This window comes from Stylophora pistillata, chromosome 2 (genome assembly GCF_964205215.1).
Source record: "Stylophora pistillata chromosome 2, jaStyPist1.2, whole genome shotgun sequence".
Taxonomy (NCBI): domain Eukaryota; kingdom Metazoa; phylum Cnidaria; class Anthozoa; order Scleractinia; family Pocilloporidae; genus Stylophora; species Stylophora pistillata.
In genome coordinates, this window is record NC_142520.1 from 56,497,994 (window position 1) to 56,520,282 (window position 22,289).

At 38.9% G+C, this 22,289-nt stretch overlaps 1 protein-coding gene and 2 pseudogenes across 1 annotated transcript; 2 read left to right on the top strand and 1 right to left on the bottom strand.

The window, feature by feature from the left end:
- The first annotated feature begins 1,778 nt into the window (after window positions 1–1,778).
- On the top strand, window positions 1,779–19,791 carry LOC148740554 (uncharacterized). The gene is made up of 17 exons (XM_088748630.1): window positions 1,779–2,485; window positions 5,050–5,195; window positions 5,908–6,159; window positions 6,451–6,615; window positions 6,762–6,875; window positions 7,018–7,149; window positions 7,223–7,319; window positions 7,422–7,640; window positions 7,806–8,182; window positions 12,695–12,862; window positions 13,140–13,250; window positions 13,378–13,497; window positions 13,709–13,799; window positions 14,564–14,938; window positions 15,934–16,068; window positions 16,618–16,851; window positions 19,288–19,791. Exons 1-17 carry the CDS (start codon window positions 2,419–2,421, stop codon window positions 19,626–19,628), a joined length of 3,144 nt encoding a protein of 1,047 aa, XP_088604756.1. The 5' UTR covers window positions 1,779–2,418; the 3' UTR covers window positions 19,629–19,791.
- Window positions 8,496–9,056, bottom strand: LOC148740555 (uncharacterized; annotated as a pseudogene).
- A 1,267-nt stretch (window positions 19,792–21,058) lies between the features above and the next one.
- Window positions 21,059–21,840, top strand: LOC148740556 (uncharacterized; annotated as a pseudogene).
- The last annotated feature ends 449 nt before the right edge of the window (window positions 21,841–22,289 follow it).

Sequence of the window (22,289 nt, forward strand, 5' to 3'; positions counted from 1 at the left end):
ACCCCTTTGGAGGAGGCTAAAGACAAATCCTCGGATAAATATGTTAAAAATTTACTCGTCTCGTTACGGATGCAAACACATCGAATCGCGATTTTTGCAACGATTATTACAGAGGAAAGCTTCTCTCTTCCGGGTCAAACTGGAAATATTTTACAGAAGTTCTCCCAGACAAATAGAAAAAAATACTTGGTTTATTTACAATGTGCACTACTCTGTGAATCAGGCAGCATTGTGTCTTGATCGTGCAGCTACGTGATGTTACTGCCCTCTGGGTCAAAATGAAATACAATGAGAAGCCTTACATTGAACAAAGATGAGCGAGAAGAAAAACAATGATGACCAAAATTACAAAAACTATTCATAGCTTATTAATTTGAAAAACCTAAGCGGCTTATATTTGTTCCTTTTTTTTTTTTCTTTGAAAGTTGTAATACATGTTAATCCGGCCCCTCCGCTCTTAATTACCTTCATGGCACGGACACGCACACCATAAACTGTAGTTTTGAATTGATCATTGCTAAATCATAATCAAAAGTGACCAGTTTAATTACTTTAATCCAACATCAGCCTTTCTTTATTTCAAAAAAACGTGTAAGTTACCTGCCCGCTACTTTTAAATGTCTTATTGCCAAGTAAAAAAACAAACAAACAAACAAAAAACAAAGCAAAAGCTACAGTTATTGAAAAAAATCCCTCTTTTACTTCCTCTAGTTTCCATTGAGACAAATGATACCTTTGCACGGAAAGGAAAAAATTCAGACAAAACTTAAAGAAGGTAAATTGACTGTTATGTACATGTATGTTATAGCCTTCAATGACATCTTCAGTCAAATTCAGGCACGGTCCCTCACCAAGATTCCTCATTTTTAAAATATGAAAAAATTTGCTTTCCTCCCTGTGGAAGGAATACTCGGAAAATTGAACCAACTCAGTTTTAGTCCTAATGTCTAATTTTCAACAACTAATGGCATTTCTTGGTCGAAATCCTTTAATGCTGAGGCAGGCAAGACTGTTTTGTTCCTGTGATAAAAACATTGACAAATTTTTCCACCTTGAGAATCATGCAGTTATGTGTAAGCTACCTTTATTTTTCGCCCTTTGGGTCAAAGTCAGACACAATGAGAAGCCAGTAATTGAGCCACAACGAGCCAGAAGAAAAACAAAGATGACCGAGATTAAAGAACCATTCATGGCTTATGGATTTTAGAAAACTTAAACCGTTGATGATTTTTCAATTAGAAATTTACAATGCAAGTTAATCCCCTCCGCTTTTTATTATCCACCTGGTTAGACACGCACATAATAAAATTGCAATTTTGATATGATCACTGCAAACGAGTGGTCAGTCTGATTGGTTTAATCCAACTTTAGCCTTTCCTTATTTCAAGTAGAGGTGTAAGTTTAAATTTTCGACCGAAACAGGCCTTCACCTGCAAAGGAAAAAAAAAAATTGAAAGCTAGAGTTATTTAAGTAATCCGTCTATTATCCTTTCTGTCCCATTTCCTAATGATGCACATGATACTTTCGCACGAATGAAAAAAAAAAAAAAAAAACTCAGAGACAATAGTTTTACTGTTAAGTGCACTATGCTTCAACTGTTCATAGAGGTACGCCGAGGTCAAGTTCAGACACACCGCCTCCTCGAGATTCTGCATCTTGTAGCAAACACATTTATTAAATGGTTCAAGACTTGCATCGCTATCAAATGATTTTTTGCACATCTATATCTGGTTTAAGGGATCTCTGTGAGAGAAAACAGGTTTTCTTCTTGATTTATAATTAAAGTTTCCTTATATAAAATTGTAGCTTCTTATCATATCGTGATGAAATCCTTGGTAGTGCAGACATTCCCTGAAAGGCCTTGTCAATCCGTTTGAAGCCTAATTCCTTCTATCTTAATTGATGAAGTCGGGAATGATACAAAGTTCCTCAAAAGATTGGAACCCCTTTGGGGGTGGCCTTACATAAATTCTGGAAAATGTGAAAAAAACTGACTTCTATCCTCACGGAAACAAAAAGTTCCAATCACATTTGCAAAAACTTTTAGAGAGGATTTGTCGCTTCCTGGTCTGAAGTAGTCTGTGAATAGGCAGAAAAAAATAGCTCAGTAATCTACGGATAAATTTACTGTGTGAATCATGCAGCAATGTGTATCATGCCGTTAGGTGTTGTCACTGGCCTCTTGGTCAAAATCAAACATTTAGAGGTGAAAATATTGCGACAGGTGAAATGTTATCGGCTGTGAAATATTCATCGTAAGCGTATTTTCCCTATGATACGTTGCTTAAGTAGTAGAATATTTGAGCCAACAACAACATTGATCTACGCACTTATGCAAGAGACTTTCTATATTGAATTATAAAACACACTTCACAGATGCAGATCACAGTCATTTGGTAGAGGTTTAGTCTGTGAGGATGAGTCGTCCAACTCTGCTGGTGCTGACCATTTTCATCCATGGAAATCTATTATTGGCCGTGAAAGGTAAAACTGCATTACCACTGCAAATACTATCAGTTACGAAAGCAAAATTACATCTGGAACCCTAGAAGCAATTTAAAAAATTATGGCAAAGAAATTTATATTTTATTGTCTAACGAACTAAGGCTTCAAATTGAATTAAGTCTTTCTTCTTCAGCCTTAGTTTGGGATTTTTAGGCAGACCTCACTGCTGATCTCAATGTAATGTCAAGTTTCTTGAAATACCTTTTGTGCTCTTTCATCCACAAATTTTGGAAAAACTGCAGTAGAGCCAAAATAATTTTGCTCATGTATCAACTTTGTTTAAGTCTTACGTCGTCAAACTTTGCTGGTTAGAACGAAAGCTGGCAAACGTGAAGTCTTTTCTTCGGATGATAAATTCATGTTTTGAAGTTAGGGAGTAATGTGCGAGAGGAAAATTGTGTTTCTTACACAGTCTGTTATGATCATTATTCTATTCGTCAGACCTTCTCTTGGTTTTATTTTCTTTGTACTGAGGCCGGAAAGCCTTAATTGTTGATTCGGATAGGATCGCTATCAGAGATTTAAGGGGAGCCCATGTTTATAACTTCGTCATAAACGTTGCTTTGGAATGTTTTTGCTAATAGGGCTCGAAATGTCTCATCATCCATTTTGAAATGTCTTTCCTTGTGTAATAAATGTTTCGACTTAATTAAAAGCCCTTGAGAGTTACAATAAAGAATTAAAAAGCTAGATAACCACCACTTACCTTCTTTTAAAGTAGCATTGGTCATGTTATACCACTTCCTCGTCTAAAAACTGTTTTCATAGAAATGTAGGTCTCGACATAAAAAATACTTTGATTACTTCATTTTGTAATCGTGCAGTTATGTACCGTCCAGCGATGTTAATAGATGTTTCTTGCCCTCTGCCTCAAGCTTAAACAAAAATAAATTAAAGCTACGTGGCAAGTATTAGCTCGCAGCAAGATCATAAGTAGGCCCCATAAGTGCACATCAGTCATGAGCAAGTTAAACGTTCTGACCTGTCAAGTCGTAAGGAATGTCATGTCTGACCCTTTAGTTTCTGCTCAGAGTGGTCATTGCATTGACATTTCCTTGAATCTCAATTTATTTTATCTTACGTAACACCAAAATACACGCTTCATTCGGTAAATGAAAGCTGCTCAGTCGTATCTTCCTTAAGAAAATAATACTTTCCCCCCAGGCTTGGCATGGATACCTACGTTATGAAAGTTCTACTATTTGCTAATGCCACAGTTTTTTTTTCCTGGATGGTCACGGTTACGCGAGACTTTAAAGCTGAAATACCTTACATAGCCTACCCTGACCAGTATTCATGAAAAAAAAAAAAGCAACCTCCCCCAGTGTCTGTGGAAAAAAGTATGGTGTATATTTTAAAGTAAACAGGTAAACTCCACAACAGTGCTGCACATTCTTCATATCTTCAAAAAAATATGGTGTATATTTTAAAGTAAACAGATAAACTCCACAACAGTGCTGCATATTCTTCATATCAACTTGTAAGCTCACCTGATAAGGTCAAAATGTTACGCTGAAACAATTAACAAATCTGACTGCGAAGACTTAAAGCGAGACTTTAAAGCTGAAATACCTTACATAGCCTACGCTGACCAGTATTCATGAAAAATAAAAGCAACCTCCCCCAGTGTCTATGGAAGAAAATATGGTGTATATTTTAAAGTAAACAGATAAACTCCACAACAGTGCTGCACATTCTTCATATCTTCAAAAAAATATGGTGTATATTTTAAATTAAACAGATAAACTCCACAACAGTGCTGCATATTCTTCATATCAACTTGTAAGCTCACCTGATAAGGTCAAAATGTTACGCTGAAACAATTAACAAATCTGACTGCGAAGACTTTAAAGCTGAAATACCTTACATACCTTACCCTGATCAGTATTCATGAAAAATAAAAGCAACCCCCCCCCCCCCAGTGTCTATGGAAAAATATATGGTGTATATTTTAAAGTAAACAGATAAACTCCACAAGTCTGGTTGTCACTCACAAAAGGAATTCACCGGCGTTATCTGCTGGATAAGCCAGTTATCTTCACATTGAGGGACCTAGTCACGCGAGTGCGGTACAAGAAGACTAAAATGGAATAGTTTTCGAGATGCCGGAAAACCAAAAGCGAATTGATAACGTTGGTCAGGCGGAACTAAGGTTGACATCATCATTAGCCAGTGATACATGTAACCGCTCAAATTGAAAACAGTGACTGCTTGAAAAGCTGGAAAAATGAGAGCGACCAAAAGGAGATTGATTTCAGTTTTCCATCTGCTCATTTGACAAGGTGACGCAAGAGTGAAGTTAAGTAAAAGCAGAACTGTTCTCAATTAACTGCCTCATTCAATTGAAAATTCCTCTACGTTTAAACAGTCCTGTGCAGGAGGCGCACATATACATGTCCGTCACATCAGTTCCTGCGTTCCACGTTGTTTGTTCCATCTGAACTACTAGGTCAAATTGAAATTCCCAAAACGAGGGAAACACCTCCCCTTTATCTCTGCCGTGTGCTGATTCTTTTGATAAATATACATTTCCTTACTTGTAGGTATCTTCCTCCAAACTGGCAGGCTGAACATTTCTCAGACTCTACGGGGTTGGAGCTGTAGCAGTGCCTGTTCACCTTCTCAACACTGTCGACTGCCTCGTTGCACAACAGTTGTATTCCCCAAAACATTCAGTGGATCGGGAACGGTAAGTACTGGTTTATGATCCGAAGCATTTCGAGGCACCATCCAACAGCGACCGGAGGTAATGAAAGGTCTTCAGTTGAGCAACACTCAGGGAACATTTTTGTCTTCCCCTTGGATCGATTCCATTTTTAATCAATTTCTAGATCGAGTCGATTTTATTGATCCCACGTCTTTGTCAATTGAATCTATTCCACACCACTTCTCCTCCTGATGAAATACGTTTCTTGTTTTACCCATGTTCTTCAGCTCCTCTTCTTACTCGGCTGCCACAGCGCGACCTGTGATCACATCTCCCTGGAAATAATAAATAGTATCCAAATAGTTCTAGTCTGTATTTTGACTTAAGATATTCCGTTGTAATTAACACTCTTTATTTGTGACTGTTAATTGAGACCCCAGAGATTAGGAACTGGGAACGAAAGACGATTGAGACACAATTGACTTTGAAGCCTTGGAAACTGAAAAGGGGAAACATCTCTGACAAGTTCCAGAGATTAGCATTTAAGAAATACAATTCACCTTGCCTTCTAAGCATCAAACAAGACAGCTGTGTGAAGAGATCAAAAACAATTCTGCGGGAAAGGAAGAGTAATGGAACAGCAAGATCCGTCGGCTATTTGAGAATGTTAAGTTATTTCGCTTGAAATGCGTGTACAGATTAATCTCATTATTTTTCTGATAATCACTTGTGCGTCCTGGATTCGAAATTACAGGTTAATGTTCAGGTGACGGTCAGCCATGGTGAGACGTTCTCAGGCGTCCATTCACCGTTGGCTATGTGGGTTCAGTCCGTTACTACGCGTGACGTTGAAGTGTGTGCTCGTGAGTCAGGCATTGGATCCAATGGTACAGGAGTCGTTAACTGGTTGGCTTTCCAAGATCATCCACAAATGACGCGTGGTAGTGTTTCTTTTAATGGAATATGGACGACAGAAACTAAGTGTGACAAAGTTACCTTCTCGCAGGTTAGAAGAAATAACGAAATAACAAAAGAAAACTTTCAGGTCAAGGCCCTCTTAGCATGTTCCACCCTCAGTATTTAGACATCTCGGTGGTGGATTAAAAAGTCTAAACCCTGCAAGGTAAAGAAAGAGAAGAATTAGGAAAGATTTCAAGCTTTTCGCTCTCAGCCAATAAAAGACAAGATATCCAATATACACCTTTACCTTGGGTCGTCGAGCTGCATGATTTTTATTAGAACTGAGGTGAATTTACTCCATAGACATAAATTCATATATTATCCAAAAACATTGCAGAGTTTTCCTGGAAGACCATCCGTGTTTGTGTCAGCTAGGTACACACGTGACACAAAGCCAAATGACGCTATGTATGTTTGGCTGGAAAATGTAAATTCCAGAACTTTTGAGGTGTGCATCCGGGAGTTCCTGCCCTTCGATGGGAAACATCAAGACACCACTGTGGTAAGAAATATCTATCCTGTAGTTTTTATGGGTGAGCGAGTAAGGCAACTTAGCTGGGATCTTTTATTTTTATTAATCATTTTTTTAGTCTGAGAACCTTATACTTTGTCTGACGGCAACTCATGCTTGGCATTCATTTATTGCAGGACTGGTTTGCATTTGTTGGCAATGGCTCTGAATTTAATTTTACGCTGTCAGGAGAAGCAGATTTTCTGAACGGTAACCCGCCAACGGCTGAAGACAATTATGGTTTTTGTCAAGTGAGTGTAATCTAGTCTCGTTTACTTTGAAGTTTGAGGAGCTATTTCAAGGTAAAAAAAAAGGTTCGTTTTCAAAACAGAGCTACGTAGTACCATAAAGATTTTCTCTCATATAAATTTGTTCTCTCCTTAATTTTTGCAGGAGGTGTTGTTCAACACAACCTTTTATGCTTCACCTGTTGTCCTTGTGTCTGTGAATCATTTGTACAACCCTCAAGTCAGCATGAAAAGCCTTGTCTCACCCAAAAATAACATCATAGCAGCTTGGGTTGAGGTAAATGATCGCTCTGATTTTATGATTGTTATTCTGCTGTTGTTTCAACTTGTGCTCTCTGGTCTCTGTGTAGGAAGTTAGCCTCACATCCATGAGGATTTGTGTCAAAGACTTGAGTGGAACAGGAAGCAAACACGACCCTCTGTCTGTTAGCTACGTCGTTATTGGAGGTTTGGGTTCAACTTGAATTTATGAGTGCAATCATTTGATGTCGTTGCTTAGCTATCTTTCGTTAATTTTGAGGTAACTATCATTTTGCTATACATTCACAGATCTCAATCCCTGTCTAAATGTGTTCTGCCCATCATTTGGAGTCTGCAAAACCTTCAGTGCTTATGAAGCTCGGTGTGTGTGTAACGACAACTGCCCTTCGTATCAAGATCCTGTCTGCACGGAAAATGGAAAGACATATGACAATGAATGCCTGTACAAGTTGAGTTTCTGTAAGGGACTAGACAATAATACCTTGTATCATCCTGGCAGCTGTGAGGGTAAGGCCTTATTACGATGAGAAGGAACTTTGTCTTCCACTTACAAGACAGACACAAAAATTAGGATTTTGAAATACATTGAAACCTCCAGAAATTTGCATGAGGCATAACAGGAAAAAATTAGTCACAACTGGTTCAGAATTTTAGCTTTTCCAATCTTTACAGGCTTTCCAAACATTTATGGTCGGGTAAAGCTCTTTCGAGTTCCCAAATGGTCAGACTCAAGTTGCAAAGTAGTGGTATTCCCACCATACCGCTTCTATCCGAACAAAGAAGTTCAAGTACAGATCACCCTTAATCACATGAACCTGAATGACTCCGACACGGTGCATCATGCTATCACATTTTGGACAGAGAAAGTCAACAATCAAAATTTTACAGTCTGCGCAATGCAGTCTGGGAGGAATGGAAACAACTTCAATCCTTTCGCCACCATTGATTGGATGGCGTACCAAGGAGCACCCCCCGAGGGAATGACGGGAAGAATCAAAATGACAAAATGGTGGTCAGGAACGAATTGTGCAGATGTGACGTTTCGAAAGGTAATTTATTATTTAAATCGTTGTTTGCATACAGATAATTCTTTGGTACATCCAGGTTCATTTTCCTTTCATTGGCTTAAATGAGGATAAAAACAAAAAATGCTACTGATAACAATAATTTTTTTTATTGATATAAATATTAATAATAATAATAATAATAACGACTCTATTAATAGCAATAAAATTAATACCTATTTACATAACAATCAAATATATAAGAAGAAAACAAGATAATAGCTTAGTTTCAAAAAAATCTGACCAAAAAACTAGGCTGGAAACTTCTTTTACGAGGCTCGCGAGTTTCTATGAGAACTTAAAAGCAAAGTAATTATGATCTCAGCAGCGCAAAGGACACTCTTGCCCTGATCCATGTCATCGTAGTCGCATAGCTTTCGCCCTTCTTTGTAGCAACTAGCTCAACAAGTCTACTAAGGTATCGTTCACATTCCACCGCCATTCCACCTGTCATGCTAAAAACTAATGGCGTGAATGTAGCTTGCTCTACTTCTAACACACGGCTTGCGTACTGACGCTTCTTCTCTCTTTCATGCTCCCTGAATATCTGGTCTGGATCCATATCTCTAGAGGTGTCTGCATTTGGATGGCTCACTCTCACATCAAGAAAAGCCGACCTCTGCCTCTCCCAGAATTCCCTAGCAACTATATCTTGTCGTGCATTAGGGCAGCGTTGGCTTCCAATTCAACTCTTCTCTTGTGATGTCTAGCAAAACTGGTTCGATTTCAATACCATTGCACACCATGCGAAGCAGTTCCACCTCCAAATCCCTCATTTCATTATGGCGTTGTATAATAAATCCGCCCCGTTTGCATATCATAGCATGATCCACAGTGAAGATGTCCCCGCAAATACAGAGAGAGGGCGTGTCAAGAACTTTTCAGTCGTTGCCTGAGTTTCACAGCGTCTCGAAACTCACTTTTGTTTTAATTGGCAAAACAGTAAGCGAACTAGAAGAAACCTTCTGAGTGGCAAGTTCAACAGCTCTCAAATTTTTTTCAGAAATCGAGCTCCTCACCTCATCAAGTTTTTGTTTCAGATACTTACTTTTCATTTGGCACATCTCCCGTTACACAGGGCGTATTTCATTTTCGTCGGTTGGCTCAGGTGCCTGTGATTCTATTTGTTGGGCTAACGGACTAGAAATATTAGGCAATAGGGAGTTTAAGCAAATCACTACGGCTGGCGCTGCTACGGCTACCGGAAGTAAAATTGTCCAGAAACGAGTCATTGCGCATGTCATTGGTTCCCATCCAGCCGTAGCGGGAAATCCTTCTACGCGAGTGGGAAGGTTTCGGCGTAGTCTGTGGTACGTGAACTTATCTCGCTTCTTTCATCGCTTTATACATTCTCCTGAGCAATTTTAACTATTGAAATACACTTAACATCTTTAAAAATAGCTTATCGGGAATATTTATCAAGCTTGCTGTCCCTTACCGAGTGAATCTGCCTTTATTTTTGCCGTCGGGTTTGTCGAAGGATCGAAGCAGTGTGCACATGGAGAACGCAGCGAACGCAAGGAGAAATGCGTAGGTAGAAAGTCTAACTTTTCCTTTTCAAACCTGAAAGACTACTTGAAATTCAAATAGCTGAAGCTGAGGAATGACGAGGGTTATGAGGGACCGTGTAGAAACTTTGCTTTGGTGTTTATAAGCTCCAAATTGGCAATTTTACAACACGTAAGCTTAAATATTTTAATTCACTCATTCACTGTGCACAGGATCGCTTACAATTTTTTTTTCCAAACGTTAGAATCCCTCGTCCCTTTAAACGAAGTCATTTTGAGTTTTTAGACGTGCAAAAACTACCGTGAAGACGCTTAATTTATTGGTTTTAAAGTTCTCAGCCGTACTAGGTTTGCAGTTCGCGTTGCTTAAAGTTGAGTTTTGGCGGGCTACGGCGACGTACTCTCCCCAAGCCTCGTCAACCACGATAGCCGTAGCAGCGCCAGCCGTAGTGATTTGCTTAAACTCCCTAATGCTACATACTCTACGGCTGCTACTTGTCTCGGATTTATTAGGCCCATACCTCCCATTTCCGCTGGCAGCGCCAGCAGCTCGCGTTCAGCTTATGTACATTTGTGATCTATAATAATTTCGGCATCAGCAATTGCACGCTCCAGAGGTCCGAGTAGATCCTCTATGTCAGTCAGAGTTCTCATAAAGTACGTCCAGCGGAGCTTTAATCCAAAAGCAAACGCTGGGTAGCAGGCCAGCTAGGGCTGCGACAGAGCAGACTCAGCCAATTTTTTATATGAGCACGATCCTTCGCAGTAAAGCACTATTTGAGCAATAGTGAAAATCAGACCTGAAAAAAATTTCAGGCCTGTACGGGATTCGAACCACTGACCTCTGCGATACTAGTGCAGCGCTCTACCAATTGAGCTAACAAGCCAACTGGGAGCAGGCCATCAAATTAATTCGACATAAACCCGTAGATGATAAATCAAACAACAACAAAGTGGTTCGAGGTCAGTGGTTCGAATCCCGTACAGGCCTGAAATTTTTTTTCAGATCTGATTTTCACTATTGCTCAAATAGTGCTTTACTGCGAAGGATCGTGCTCATATACGTCTCATAACCGCAGTTCACACATATGTTTCATATGTTTGTTGTTGTTTGATTTATCATCTACGGGTTTATGTCGAATTAATTTGATGGCCTGCTCCCAGTTGGCTTGTTAGCTCAATTGGTAGAGCGCTGCACTAGTATCGCAGAGGTCAGTGGTTCGAATCCCGTACAGCCCTGAAATTTTTTTCAGGTCTGATTTTCACTATTGCTCAAATAGTGCTTTACTGCGAAGGATCGTGCTCATATACGTCTCATAACCGCAGTTCACACATATGTTTCATATGTTTGTTGTTGTCAGCCAATTTTGTCACTTACTCTACCCATTCCTCGACTTTATCGTTGACGCACTGCTCAAAATAGGACCTGGAGCCCATAACAATGATTATAATGATAATAATAATGATAATAATAATAATAACAATAATAGGATACTCTATATACAAGGCTAAAAGATTAGGAAAAAAAATTATTAAAATGTTTAAACCAAACGTTTATGGCTGTTTTCCATCATCAGGGTTGAAAATAATGACCGTCTGTACATACATATATATCTTATGTGATTCCCGATGGGAAAAGTTTGAAGACATAAGAAATAACTTGTTTGTTCAAACTGGGGCGGAATTGTTGAATCATTAGCCCCTCGACGATCCTACGCTTGTGAAATGTTTCTGCTGTGGAGAGAACACGCTAAGTGGAAGAATGTGAGGGATTTTCCCGCAAGTGTTTTGCAGGTTCAGAGGTTTGAGCAGGATTTGAATGCTCAATCGACCACTTCCTCGATACTGCCTTTAGTTAGAACAACAAGTTTAATTGCAGCGTCTTTAAGAAACCGGGAAAACTACCAACATATTGGAAATCTGAGGTCCCTACTAAATGGAAAAGGAATTGCATCACTGGCGTACTCCATAGAGCCAAACGCATCTCTACCGATCTTGACAGGGACATAGAAACCCTTAAAACATCTTTTGTCAATGCAGGTTATCCCAGGCGTTTTGTTTCGCATACAATCAACGAATTTCTAAACGACTCAATGCAAGATGACAACATCATTCCGAGTTTTCTCTTCGAAAACCGAAAGAAAGTTTTTATCAAGCTTCCTTTTTGCAGTAAAAACGAGAGATTCGGTAAGACGTTTGTTACAAAACTCAACGAGTTCATTAATTTTAATTTCATCTTTGTAATCCTGTGGCAAAGAAGGCAAATTGAAAGCCTTAAAAATACTCACGGATCCAAAGTTGTTTTACAAAGGAGATTGTCCTTGTGGCGTTAATTGTATTGGCGAAACTGTGAGAAATTTAACAGTACGTATTTCGGAGCATTCAAATCCTGCTCACACCTCTGAACCTACAAAAAACTTGCGGGAAAATACATCACATTCTTTCACTTGGCGCGTTCTCTCCTCAGCAGAAACACTCCACAAGCGTAGGATCGTCGAGGGGCTAATGATCAAACAATTCCACCCCAGTTTGAACAAACAAGTTATTTCTTATGTCTCCAAACTTTTCCCATCGAGAATCACATAAGATATATATGTATGTACAGACGTTCATTATTTTCAACCCTAACGATGGCAAACAGCCGGAAACGTTTGGTTTAAACATTTTAAAAATTTTTTTCCTAAACGTTTAGCCTTGTATATAGAATATCCTTAATTAAGCGAACATCGTGGACAATAACAATAATCTTTATTTTTATTATAATAACCATAACAATAATGATGATTATAGTAAAAAGACGTTCGGTAAGAAAAAGTCAATGCAGACAGCAATTCACTATAATTTGATATCATTTTAATATTTGACCCCACTGCAAATTACGAATGATTCAGATGACTTTGTAAAGATCAATGCAGACCAAACTCAATTTAAAAAAACTGCCAAAATGTAGTCAGATTTGTGATGAAAATGTTTATTCTCATGTGTTTAGGACAAGTTTAAGGATTCACCAGTTGTTCTTGTGACATCTAATCACCAAAGAAGTGGAAAGGAACACGACGCTGCGTTGATCTGGACAGAAGATTTAACCAAGGACTCGTTCAAGGCTTGTTTGCGGGAGCTACAAAACTTTGACGGCAAGCATCAGGACATTTATGTGGTATGTGATGTGCTTTATCTCTGTTGAAAAATAGATGAAGCTCTGAGGTAAGGGTTATTTTCTCAAGGCTCACCAAGGTATCGGCTTTCCTCAGTAACACGCTTGGATCTTTGCATTTGTACTCAAATTAGATTAGAATTCTCTTAGTTTCATTCCATTACAATTTTATTCATTCAATTTTGAGATCTTTCACTGTGTGAAATCATTTTAACTCATTGAATTTGCGTTATGGTACTCACTAGAAGTAAGCGTTGTTTTTTGTACTGGTTCTTTACAGACCTGGTTTGCATTTGCTAAGTTGCACAAGCCACTCTTCACTGAGCATGGCTCTGTAAACTTTCCAAATACGAATCCACCAACAGATGAAGACAACAACGCTTACTGCGAGGTAAGTGTACAGCGTAAGTCTGAGTCGAGCCCTGCGATTATAGAAAATTAGAGTAATTAATGATGATGCTCAAGGAAACAGTTATTCAAGAATTTCCTTCAGTATCTTTCTTTCATCTTTCTGACAGCTTGTACACTTTACACGAAGTTACAATGCGACGCCATCTGTCCAAATATCAGCCAATCACAGCACAACAGCGAGTGGAAACTTGGCACCAGCTCATAATGGCATTTCTACTTGGATTGAGGTAAAAAGCATTTTACGGTAGACTTTAAAAGAATCGGCTTGAAAACAGATGCTTGATTATCAAAAATCATGCAAAACAAACTATCAGCTTTTACCCTTTTTATTTTTTCCCGCTTTCAATATCCTTGCGAAAAATGTTGTAGAGGACAATAACTCGACAGAGAGGGAAATGTAGAATTCATTTAAATAATAGACTTCGCATTTTTTTGCAGAATATGAATGTGTCTGGATTTAGAATCTGTGTTAAGGAACTGTACGGGACCAGATATGATCCTGTGTCAGTGAGTTATGCGGTCCTTACAGGTCGGTATGCAACTAAACTTTGCGGGTTAGATTTCATCAATATTTAGACGGAGGAGACGCAGATCATTTAGTAAGCTTTGTCACATATGAATACATATATCGTATTAGACCTTTTGCTGTCGAGTATCGTTGAGTATTTTTTACGAGTTGTGCCGTATTTTGACGAGCCCTACCGTCTCGTCAAAATACAAATAACTAGTAAAAATTCTCAGCGATAGGACACGACAAAACGTCTAATAAATTATTTATTGTACAACACGCCAAATTGGGTTCTGTCTTCGTGTACCGGTTCACAAGAGCCAATACAAAAGACCAAGCAATACACAATAGCTAACCGATAACTCCTAAACAAAGAAAAAACAATGGTAATTCCCTTATAAACCGGTACACCAGGACAGAACCCCAAATTGTTATTTCAGTGCGGGCGAACTTCGCGGATATTTATTTACGGGGAGTGCGTGACAGAAGTATGTGAAGCGGAACGGAATTGGCGCGTTGTTGTGTTTTTTGGATAAATATTCGCCAGCCATTCCGACTCTTCGTCGCTAGAAAAATGATTTAAATTGTCCGCCATTTTTTTTGTAACTTCAATCCAATTCGTCGCTTGCTCGATGCGAGAAAACCTGTCTAACCGGTTCTCCGGAGTAAAAATACCGTGTGATATTTGTACTCGTTTTGGGCGTTATTTTTACTCTGGGGAGTGTAGGTGGATAATAAATTTCTGTTACTCTTTCCAAGATTAAATCACGCACATTTAATTCCAGACATCTGCAATCCCGGATGGAGCTACTTTAATGGATTCTGTTACTACACAAGTGATACCTGTGCAAACTGGACAACAGCTGTAACAAAATGTAGACAAGAAAACTCAGTCCTTGTTGATGTCAACAACAATGAAGAAAATGTTTACATTCAACATCGCCATGATGGAGATAAATCCTGGTTGGGTTTGAATGACAGATCAACAGAAGGTGACTTTACTTGGGCGGATCGTGGACATGGAAACTTTACAGCCTGGGCCAAAAATCAGCCAAATAACTTCAAAGAAGAAGATTGTGTGCACGCACTTGGTGTGAAATACAGCTATGAATGGAACGACGTGAAGTGTAGTGGTTGTCATCAGTTTACTTGTAAAAAAGGTGAGTCAAACATATTGAATGAAGTTTTTAAGGTGTCATTTTCATGAGCAAACACAGCTGATGTTTTACAATGGCTAGTTTGGTGCTAATAATGATCCAGTTATGTCTGGACTTATCCTGGTTTTGGACACGTCGAGCAACTTGTAACATTCTTTCCCTCCCGCACAAGATGTCAGTCCATCACATATATGTCCTTGCATTTTGCCACGTTTCTTTGCAGGACAGTTCACTGATAACAATTCTTACTTTTTGATGGTGAGCCACTGAGAAAGCTGGGTATCTCGCTTAAGGATACGGTAGACCTTCGCGAGCCAAATTTTGACAACATATTTTTTTAATTGCACTTCAAACAAAGCATTACTATTTCAACTACAGTTTCAAAAAATATATTTTTTAAGATATTGAAATGCACTCAAGTTGTTCACGAAAACATTTTTTCGAACTGAATTCCTTTAGCCGCCAAAGTAAAAAAGGAAAAAAGCCCCTGGGTTAAAGCTGGAAAGCACATTTCATATCCCTTCCATTGATATATATTTTATGGTGGTTACGCTTTCAATAGCGCGGTAACAGTTTTTTTCGCGAGCAACACCTGCGAGGGTTCACCGTATCCTTAACCATGTCAAAGAACACAATGATTCTATTGTGAGACTCAAATTTGACCCTCTTGTTCCGAGGTCCAGCTGTACAATCAGATGTTTTTGTGTAATAGTTATCGGGCTGGACTGGTGACTGGTCTGGTGTGAGACTCAGAATGGACCACTGTGCTGTAGTTTTAGGAACCATCAGTCTATCAGGAAAACTGACTTCAGAACTTTCTGAGGTCTTTTAAGGGGGAGTGGGAGGCATGGATATCAGCGATACTCCTAATCGGTTCAGTTTACGGAAATACGCTCCGTCAGTAATATGGGTAATTAAGTGCGAGGGGCCTTACTTAACCTTTTCTGTTTTTTCGGTGTTTATAGATTGTTTATCGCTCCATTTTATTCCATTACTAGACTTAGATGAATGCCAACATGATCTGAATTATTGTCACAAGCTGGCCACGTGTACAAATGAACGTGGCTCATACAAGTGTAAGTGTAAAGCTGGATACGTTGGAGATGGATTTGACTGTTATCACAGCTATGCAGGTGAGATGTGTTGAAAAACAGCTTGAAATACATTTTTATAGCCCTTTATACCAAAAAAAAAAAATGTAGGAAAGGATGTTAAGTTTACAAGAAACTGTCGGTAAAGCAGGGAAGTGAAAGTTTGGTGTTCGTACCTCGAAATTTTAACCGAACTCTGGCTTTCTTTTCAAACTATGATAGGAAAAGAACTGATTTCAAAATCTCTTCTGAGCCTTTTATCTGTCTCAAAAGATAATTATGGAAGATTGTTTTTCATTTTGTTTTTGAATACGTGAAAAGTGTATTCTGTACGTGACAACTGAGTTCAAATTCTTCTCATTTCCTATTGTACTGATTAACATAACGCTTCGCAGAAGTGGACAAGTTTCCTGTCCCAGGAGCCACAGTAGTTTATGCTCTGCGTCACCAACGATTTCTCTAATGTTCAGTTGTTTGCTTTTGTTGTGTCAGTGTTCCATATCTTCTTTACACAATAACATGTAAAAATGTTATGGCAATGAAAAAAATTTGGGTGTCAACGGTGAAATAATACTTATTTCCTGTTCTAAGGCCTGGGTTATTCGGCAATATTGGCAAACGATGACAATTACCTTGGATCCCTGAGCAGTTGGTTAAGCCCTGTTGTGCAAAGCCAGTCCTCTTACTGGAAGCGCTGCTGGAGAGCATCAGTGGATGGTTGGGCTGCCTCTACCTTCCACTCATTGTGTGACAGCAAAGGGCCAACAGTGACCATTGTCCGTGTGGGAAAATACATATTTGGTGGATACAACAGCTTATCATGGAGTAAGTGCATAACCTATGGAATTTGCTGGCCTTTTCTCCTCGCTTAAATTAAAATCTACGAGCGCATCTGTTTTCTAGCTTGAAAAACAAAAAAACAAACAAACAAACAATCACTCAAACAAAACAAAACAAAAAAAAAAAAACAGTACAATGGGGTCCATGGCATATTAGATCAGGAATACTGAACTGTGTTTTATAACAGTGTCTCAGAAGTAATAAACACTCATCATGCCGTTCACTTTCGAGTGCCTTTTAAGTTCACGTTTTCAACGAGCATCTATTTCTGCATAATTGTGAAAAACAAATTGCCGCCAGATGAGTTATTTGACTCATCAGTTACTAGAGCGATGCACGAAAGAGGCGAGAGATATGTTCAAACAGGACCTGTACCAAGTTTCAACCACGGCAGGTGAATTTAAAAATTTCTAAATTTTGAAGAAAGTAAAAGGCAACTGAAGCTTCTAATGTCATTTCATGGATTGTGTTCCTCCGGGCTTCCTAGGGCCAAACAGGGTGAAATTCGATATTCCACCCCTAGGCCGATTCTCGATATTTTCAGGCAAATGGTCGTGGAAAGACTTCCATTTTACATGATATTTGCGAATGTTTTACTGCAATTGGGTCAATGAGTCAAGAAATATGATTTGAAAATAAACGCGCTCCGCCATCGAATAAACGCCGCCCATGACTACAGGTGCTAAATATAAACGTTAAAAATTTAATAAGCGGCGTTAATCGGGTAAATGAGATACTTAGAATGATATTGATGATGACTCGTGGCCTAAGATGATATCCTTTGCACACGATAATATAGAATAAAATTCTCTAAATTATATTAGCGTCTCTGAAAATTTGATATACAGATGTGAAGCGATGATTGCTTTAAACGAAGCGTAATCTCGTAAAAGCAAGTCATCGATTCCAAAATGCATGATCGCTGACGGAGTTCATCATACAAATCCACGTTCAATCGCTTCTGCCTTGAATTCTTATTCTCCTTCGGGACGGATTTTAGCTGAAAAAATATCATTTGTAGCTCATACATCATTGTCAATTGATGGTCACTGTGGATTGTTCCAATTACATAAAATTTGCGAAGCGGTTGTCCATAAGCAGGACAAGGCTTTTGAGTGTAGCTTGAATTCAGTTATTTCATCAGGAAGTTTCCTTGGATATGGAAGTGTTCTAAAGTGACAGCTTTATTCATATCAGGAACAAACCCAACAAATTATCGCCCTATTTCAATTTTACGCTCTTTCAGCAGGATCTTAGAGAGTGTAATCCTCTCAGCTTTACGAATACCTTGATTCAAATAATTTACTCTCAAACAAGCAATTTGATTTTCTTTGTAAGCGTTTAACAACCACTGCATTCTCTGGCTTTGCCGATGAAGTCTTGTTAAACTTGGAAAAAGGGAACATTTGTGTTGCTGTATTTCTGGATCTTACAGAGGCGTTCGATACAGTCGATCATGGGATCTTGATGTCCAAATCGTCTCCCCGGTCTCTGCAATGGTTTTCTTAGTATCTAAGTAATCGGAATCAGCAAACCTCTTGTGAAAATAAACTATCCAAAGCCCTTCCTGTTACTTTCGGAATTCCACAAGGAAGCATCTTGGGACCGTTATTGTTCCTTGTGTATATTAACGAGCTACCTACTGCTATTAAACACCCCAAGGTATCATTATATGCTGGCGAAACCGTTATTTTACTGCTTCGTAAAAAAAACCTTGCGAACTGGAGAGAAAATTGAATGCAGACTTCAACAACGTAGCATTGTGGCTAAAAGCGAACAAACTTACCTTGAACCTTTCTAAGACAAAATCCTGGTTGATTGGAAGCAATAGAATTTTACTTCATATATCCTCATCGTCTCTATCTTCTTTTGATTGTGAGTTTGACAGCGTAAATAGGTCTAAGTATTGAGGAGTTGTTGTCCTCAGATTTCATGTAGTCAGAACATGTAGAGTATGTAATTTCTAAAGTTAATCAACGGCTCGTTCCTGAACAGACCACTTTATTCGTCAGCTACTTATGCCCTCGTAAAATTAAAGTGGCTCAACCTTGAACAACGTAGATTTTATCATCGCTATATATCAGTATGGTTATAAGTGTATTAATGGCCTCACGGATCACTCATTGGAGCCACTAGCCAACAGGGACGTTCATAATTATAACACAAGAAATAGGATCATACTTAGACTAACCCTTGCAACCAAAAATTGAGGTAAACAGAGAGTGTGTTATCACTCAGCAAAAGATTGGAACAACCTAAATAAGGCGAAAATGCACCTGCACCTGCACCAATCTAAGTTTGAACCTTTCTGGAAACCTCAGTGACGTGATGAAAGTTTGCTAATCAAAGATTATAAGTGTTTGCTCCCTTAAAAGGAAACGACAGTTGAATAACATTTTGAATTATCTACTTATCATTCAGCTTCTAGATGTGGATACCAGTACACTTCGAGCGCCTTTTTGTTCTCATTGGTTAACAAGCCAAGCTGGAGACCAATGAAACTGACCCAACAAGGGGAGTTTAGTTATCAGAAGAAATGTTCCATATACAGTTGTTCTAGTTATGGACCCACATTTGGTGGAGGACACGATATTCACATTTCCGACTACGCCTCATCCAACTCAAATTCTCACTCAAATCTTGGAGACGACTACAGTCCACCATCTGGCCACAGTTATAGAAGCTCCTTCGCGCGATCATTCCTGGCAGGAAGTTATCATTTTCAACCTGATGAAGTTGAAGTGTTTTACGAAACTACTTAACACAGACCTGTTGAATCAGATGTCATAAAAAATTTTAACAGGATTTAGAAAACTAAAAAATGTTAATTCATCATTTTGAAAGCTTCTTACTTAGTAGACTTATGATAAACAGCGTGAAAAATTACACAAGTAATAAAATATTTCAATAAAAGTTCCTATTAAATCGTTTGTATTTATTGGTGAAAACTAAGGTGGTTATCGTGTTTTCTTCCCCTCCCTAGATCAATCGACAGTCACATGGCACACTTACACCCGCGCATGACCCGCTGGAGTTCAGTAGCTCGTGCGGCTCCGAAGATATCTTCTTTTACCTGCAGACATTTGCACATTTTTCACATATAAAATTTAGCAAATAGACTTTGGAATTGATGCGACCAAAGTTCAAGATTGGTCGCCAAATAAATTATTTTTCCGTACTGATGACATTTCAAATTACTCGGCATTAGAATAATTTCAGTAAATAATTTTCATTTGCACGACGTATAGAACGTCTCCCGAAGAGATCCTGATTGTTTTGTTTCTCCTGAAGAAAAATCAAACTCGTTTGAATTGTTTGAGTTGAATGTTCGAAAAGTCCGGAATAAACTTAAAGGTTTTTGATTGCCGAAGGAAATTCGAGGCGAAATACCCTCGAGACGGCATCGGCAGTTTGTAGGATCGTGTAATCAGTGTAAATGCAATTCCATGACCGAGGTCGCTTTCGTGGCGAATGGTTCGAAGAAATCTGGCACTAGTTCGCAATGACAGGCATGGCTTTCGAAAAATTTTAAGTTTTCAATCTCTTTCACTTTTTTTTCAATAATTGAAACAAAGTACGTATTGAGAGTCGGCGATTAATGTTCACTTACGAACGTGTATTGACGGTAACATTGTCCCAGACTATACTTGCGGTTGCATCCCTCGCATTTTTTCGGCATATAATAGAGAGCTTTAGATTCGAGTACGATAACGAGTTCGAGTACGAGTACGAGTTTATTAGCGTGCTCACATTGTGCATGCGTAGGTCTCCGTGACGGTAGGGACTTTAAGAAGCAGGCTCTACTACGGCGACCGGAAGTCTACACTTACAACTTGTTCGACTGCGCATGTCTAAGGCGGGAATTCACGCCGAACTCTTGCCATCTGCTTCGGCATAATCACTTCTTTCCCGTAGTGGTGAGTACGTCAGAGTTTGCCGCAATATTTCGTTTGAAGTTTTGATTATTTGAATTTTTTCCATGTGATTAAATTAATTGCGTTTCTTTACGAGTTGATGAATCGTGGATAAACGCAATTTGGTCAAAATTTACTTGTAGAAAAAAGATATCAAAACCAGGGACAGCTTCAGGTTCCGCCGCCAACACTGCCAAGCGGCAATCGTAATTATTTCCATATCGTTCTCGTTTGTTTTATTCTTTTTGACTCAGTTGAGCTCTTCGTTTGCCTCATGATCCGGCACTAATCTGGTGGATACTGTTACGTGTAACAAATTACTAGAATGTTTATTTATTTCTGTTAATTTGATTTTTACAACAGGCCAATGGAGTGGACAATGGCACACGACGTGTTGCCGTGCAGAGAAAATTTGGTAGAGGAGTTTTATAAGTTCAAGAAAGGGAGTAATGACAGAGGAAGAATTTGGACGCAAATTTCCGAGAACCTAAAAAGTGTAACTCTAGTGAAATTCAAAGTGAATCAAAGAGCGGTAAGAGAGCGATTTGACTTGCAGATTTCGACAGCAAAGTAGAGAAGAAGAAAATGCAAGTGGTATATCTCCCGAACCAACATAGCTCGACACACTCTTGGAAGAGTGAAATTAGCACAAACAACGAGAGAATCCTGTAACAGAATGAGTGGCGAAACAGATCGCAAAAAAGCCGAGGAGACGCGTTTTCAAGCCTTGTAAAAAGTTGGTGAAACAAGAAGAAGGGCTAATGAGGACTGTGAAAGAAAAGCGAAAAGGCAACGAAAAAGCGGGGCTGATGTTGCCGAATTTCTACGCGAAAAATTAGAAGAGGAGCTTAAGATCCGCGAAGGGGAGCTCGCTTTGAAAGCAATAGAAGCTGAAAACGAAAAAGAGAAGCAATCACATATGTTTAAAACCCAGAAGGCCATGATTGCAAACATGGCAAAACAGCAAGATCAGATGCAAACACTTCAAATGGCTTTTTTCCAGCAACAGCAACAACATGATGGTGTTGTTAGAAAGACTTGGGAAAAAATAGTAACTTAGTTCCCTGACAGAGATTGACAATGGATTGATTTACTCTTGTAAATTTATTGCAGCTTCAAGTTACTGATTTTGTTTGTTTAGTGTCATTTTGAATTTTATATTTTTCAAGTAAGAGTGAATAATGCATCATTCAAGATATATATTCCTTCCCCTCCCTCTCCCCCGTTGCCCATTTTTCCACTTAACACCTACTCCCTCGGCAAATATTTCCTCGCCCCAATCCTCCACAGTTACCAAATCTAAGATGGCGGCCTAATACGAAAATGTGCACTCGTGCGCCCAAAATACGCCGGCACTGCAGGCTAGCACGTCTTTATTTTCGTCGCATTTTTGATTTAATTATCTAAACGAGATATTTAGATTTACCCGTTTCATTAGTTTTGGGGCTCACCATTTAACGTTAAATCGTGAGCCCCCAAAAAACCCTGCCTAATTTGTTACGCTTGATT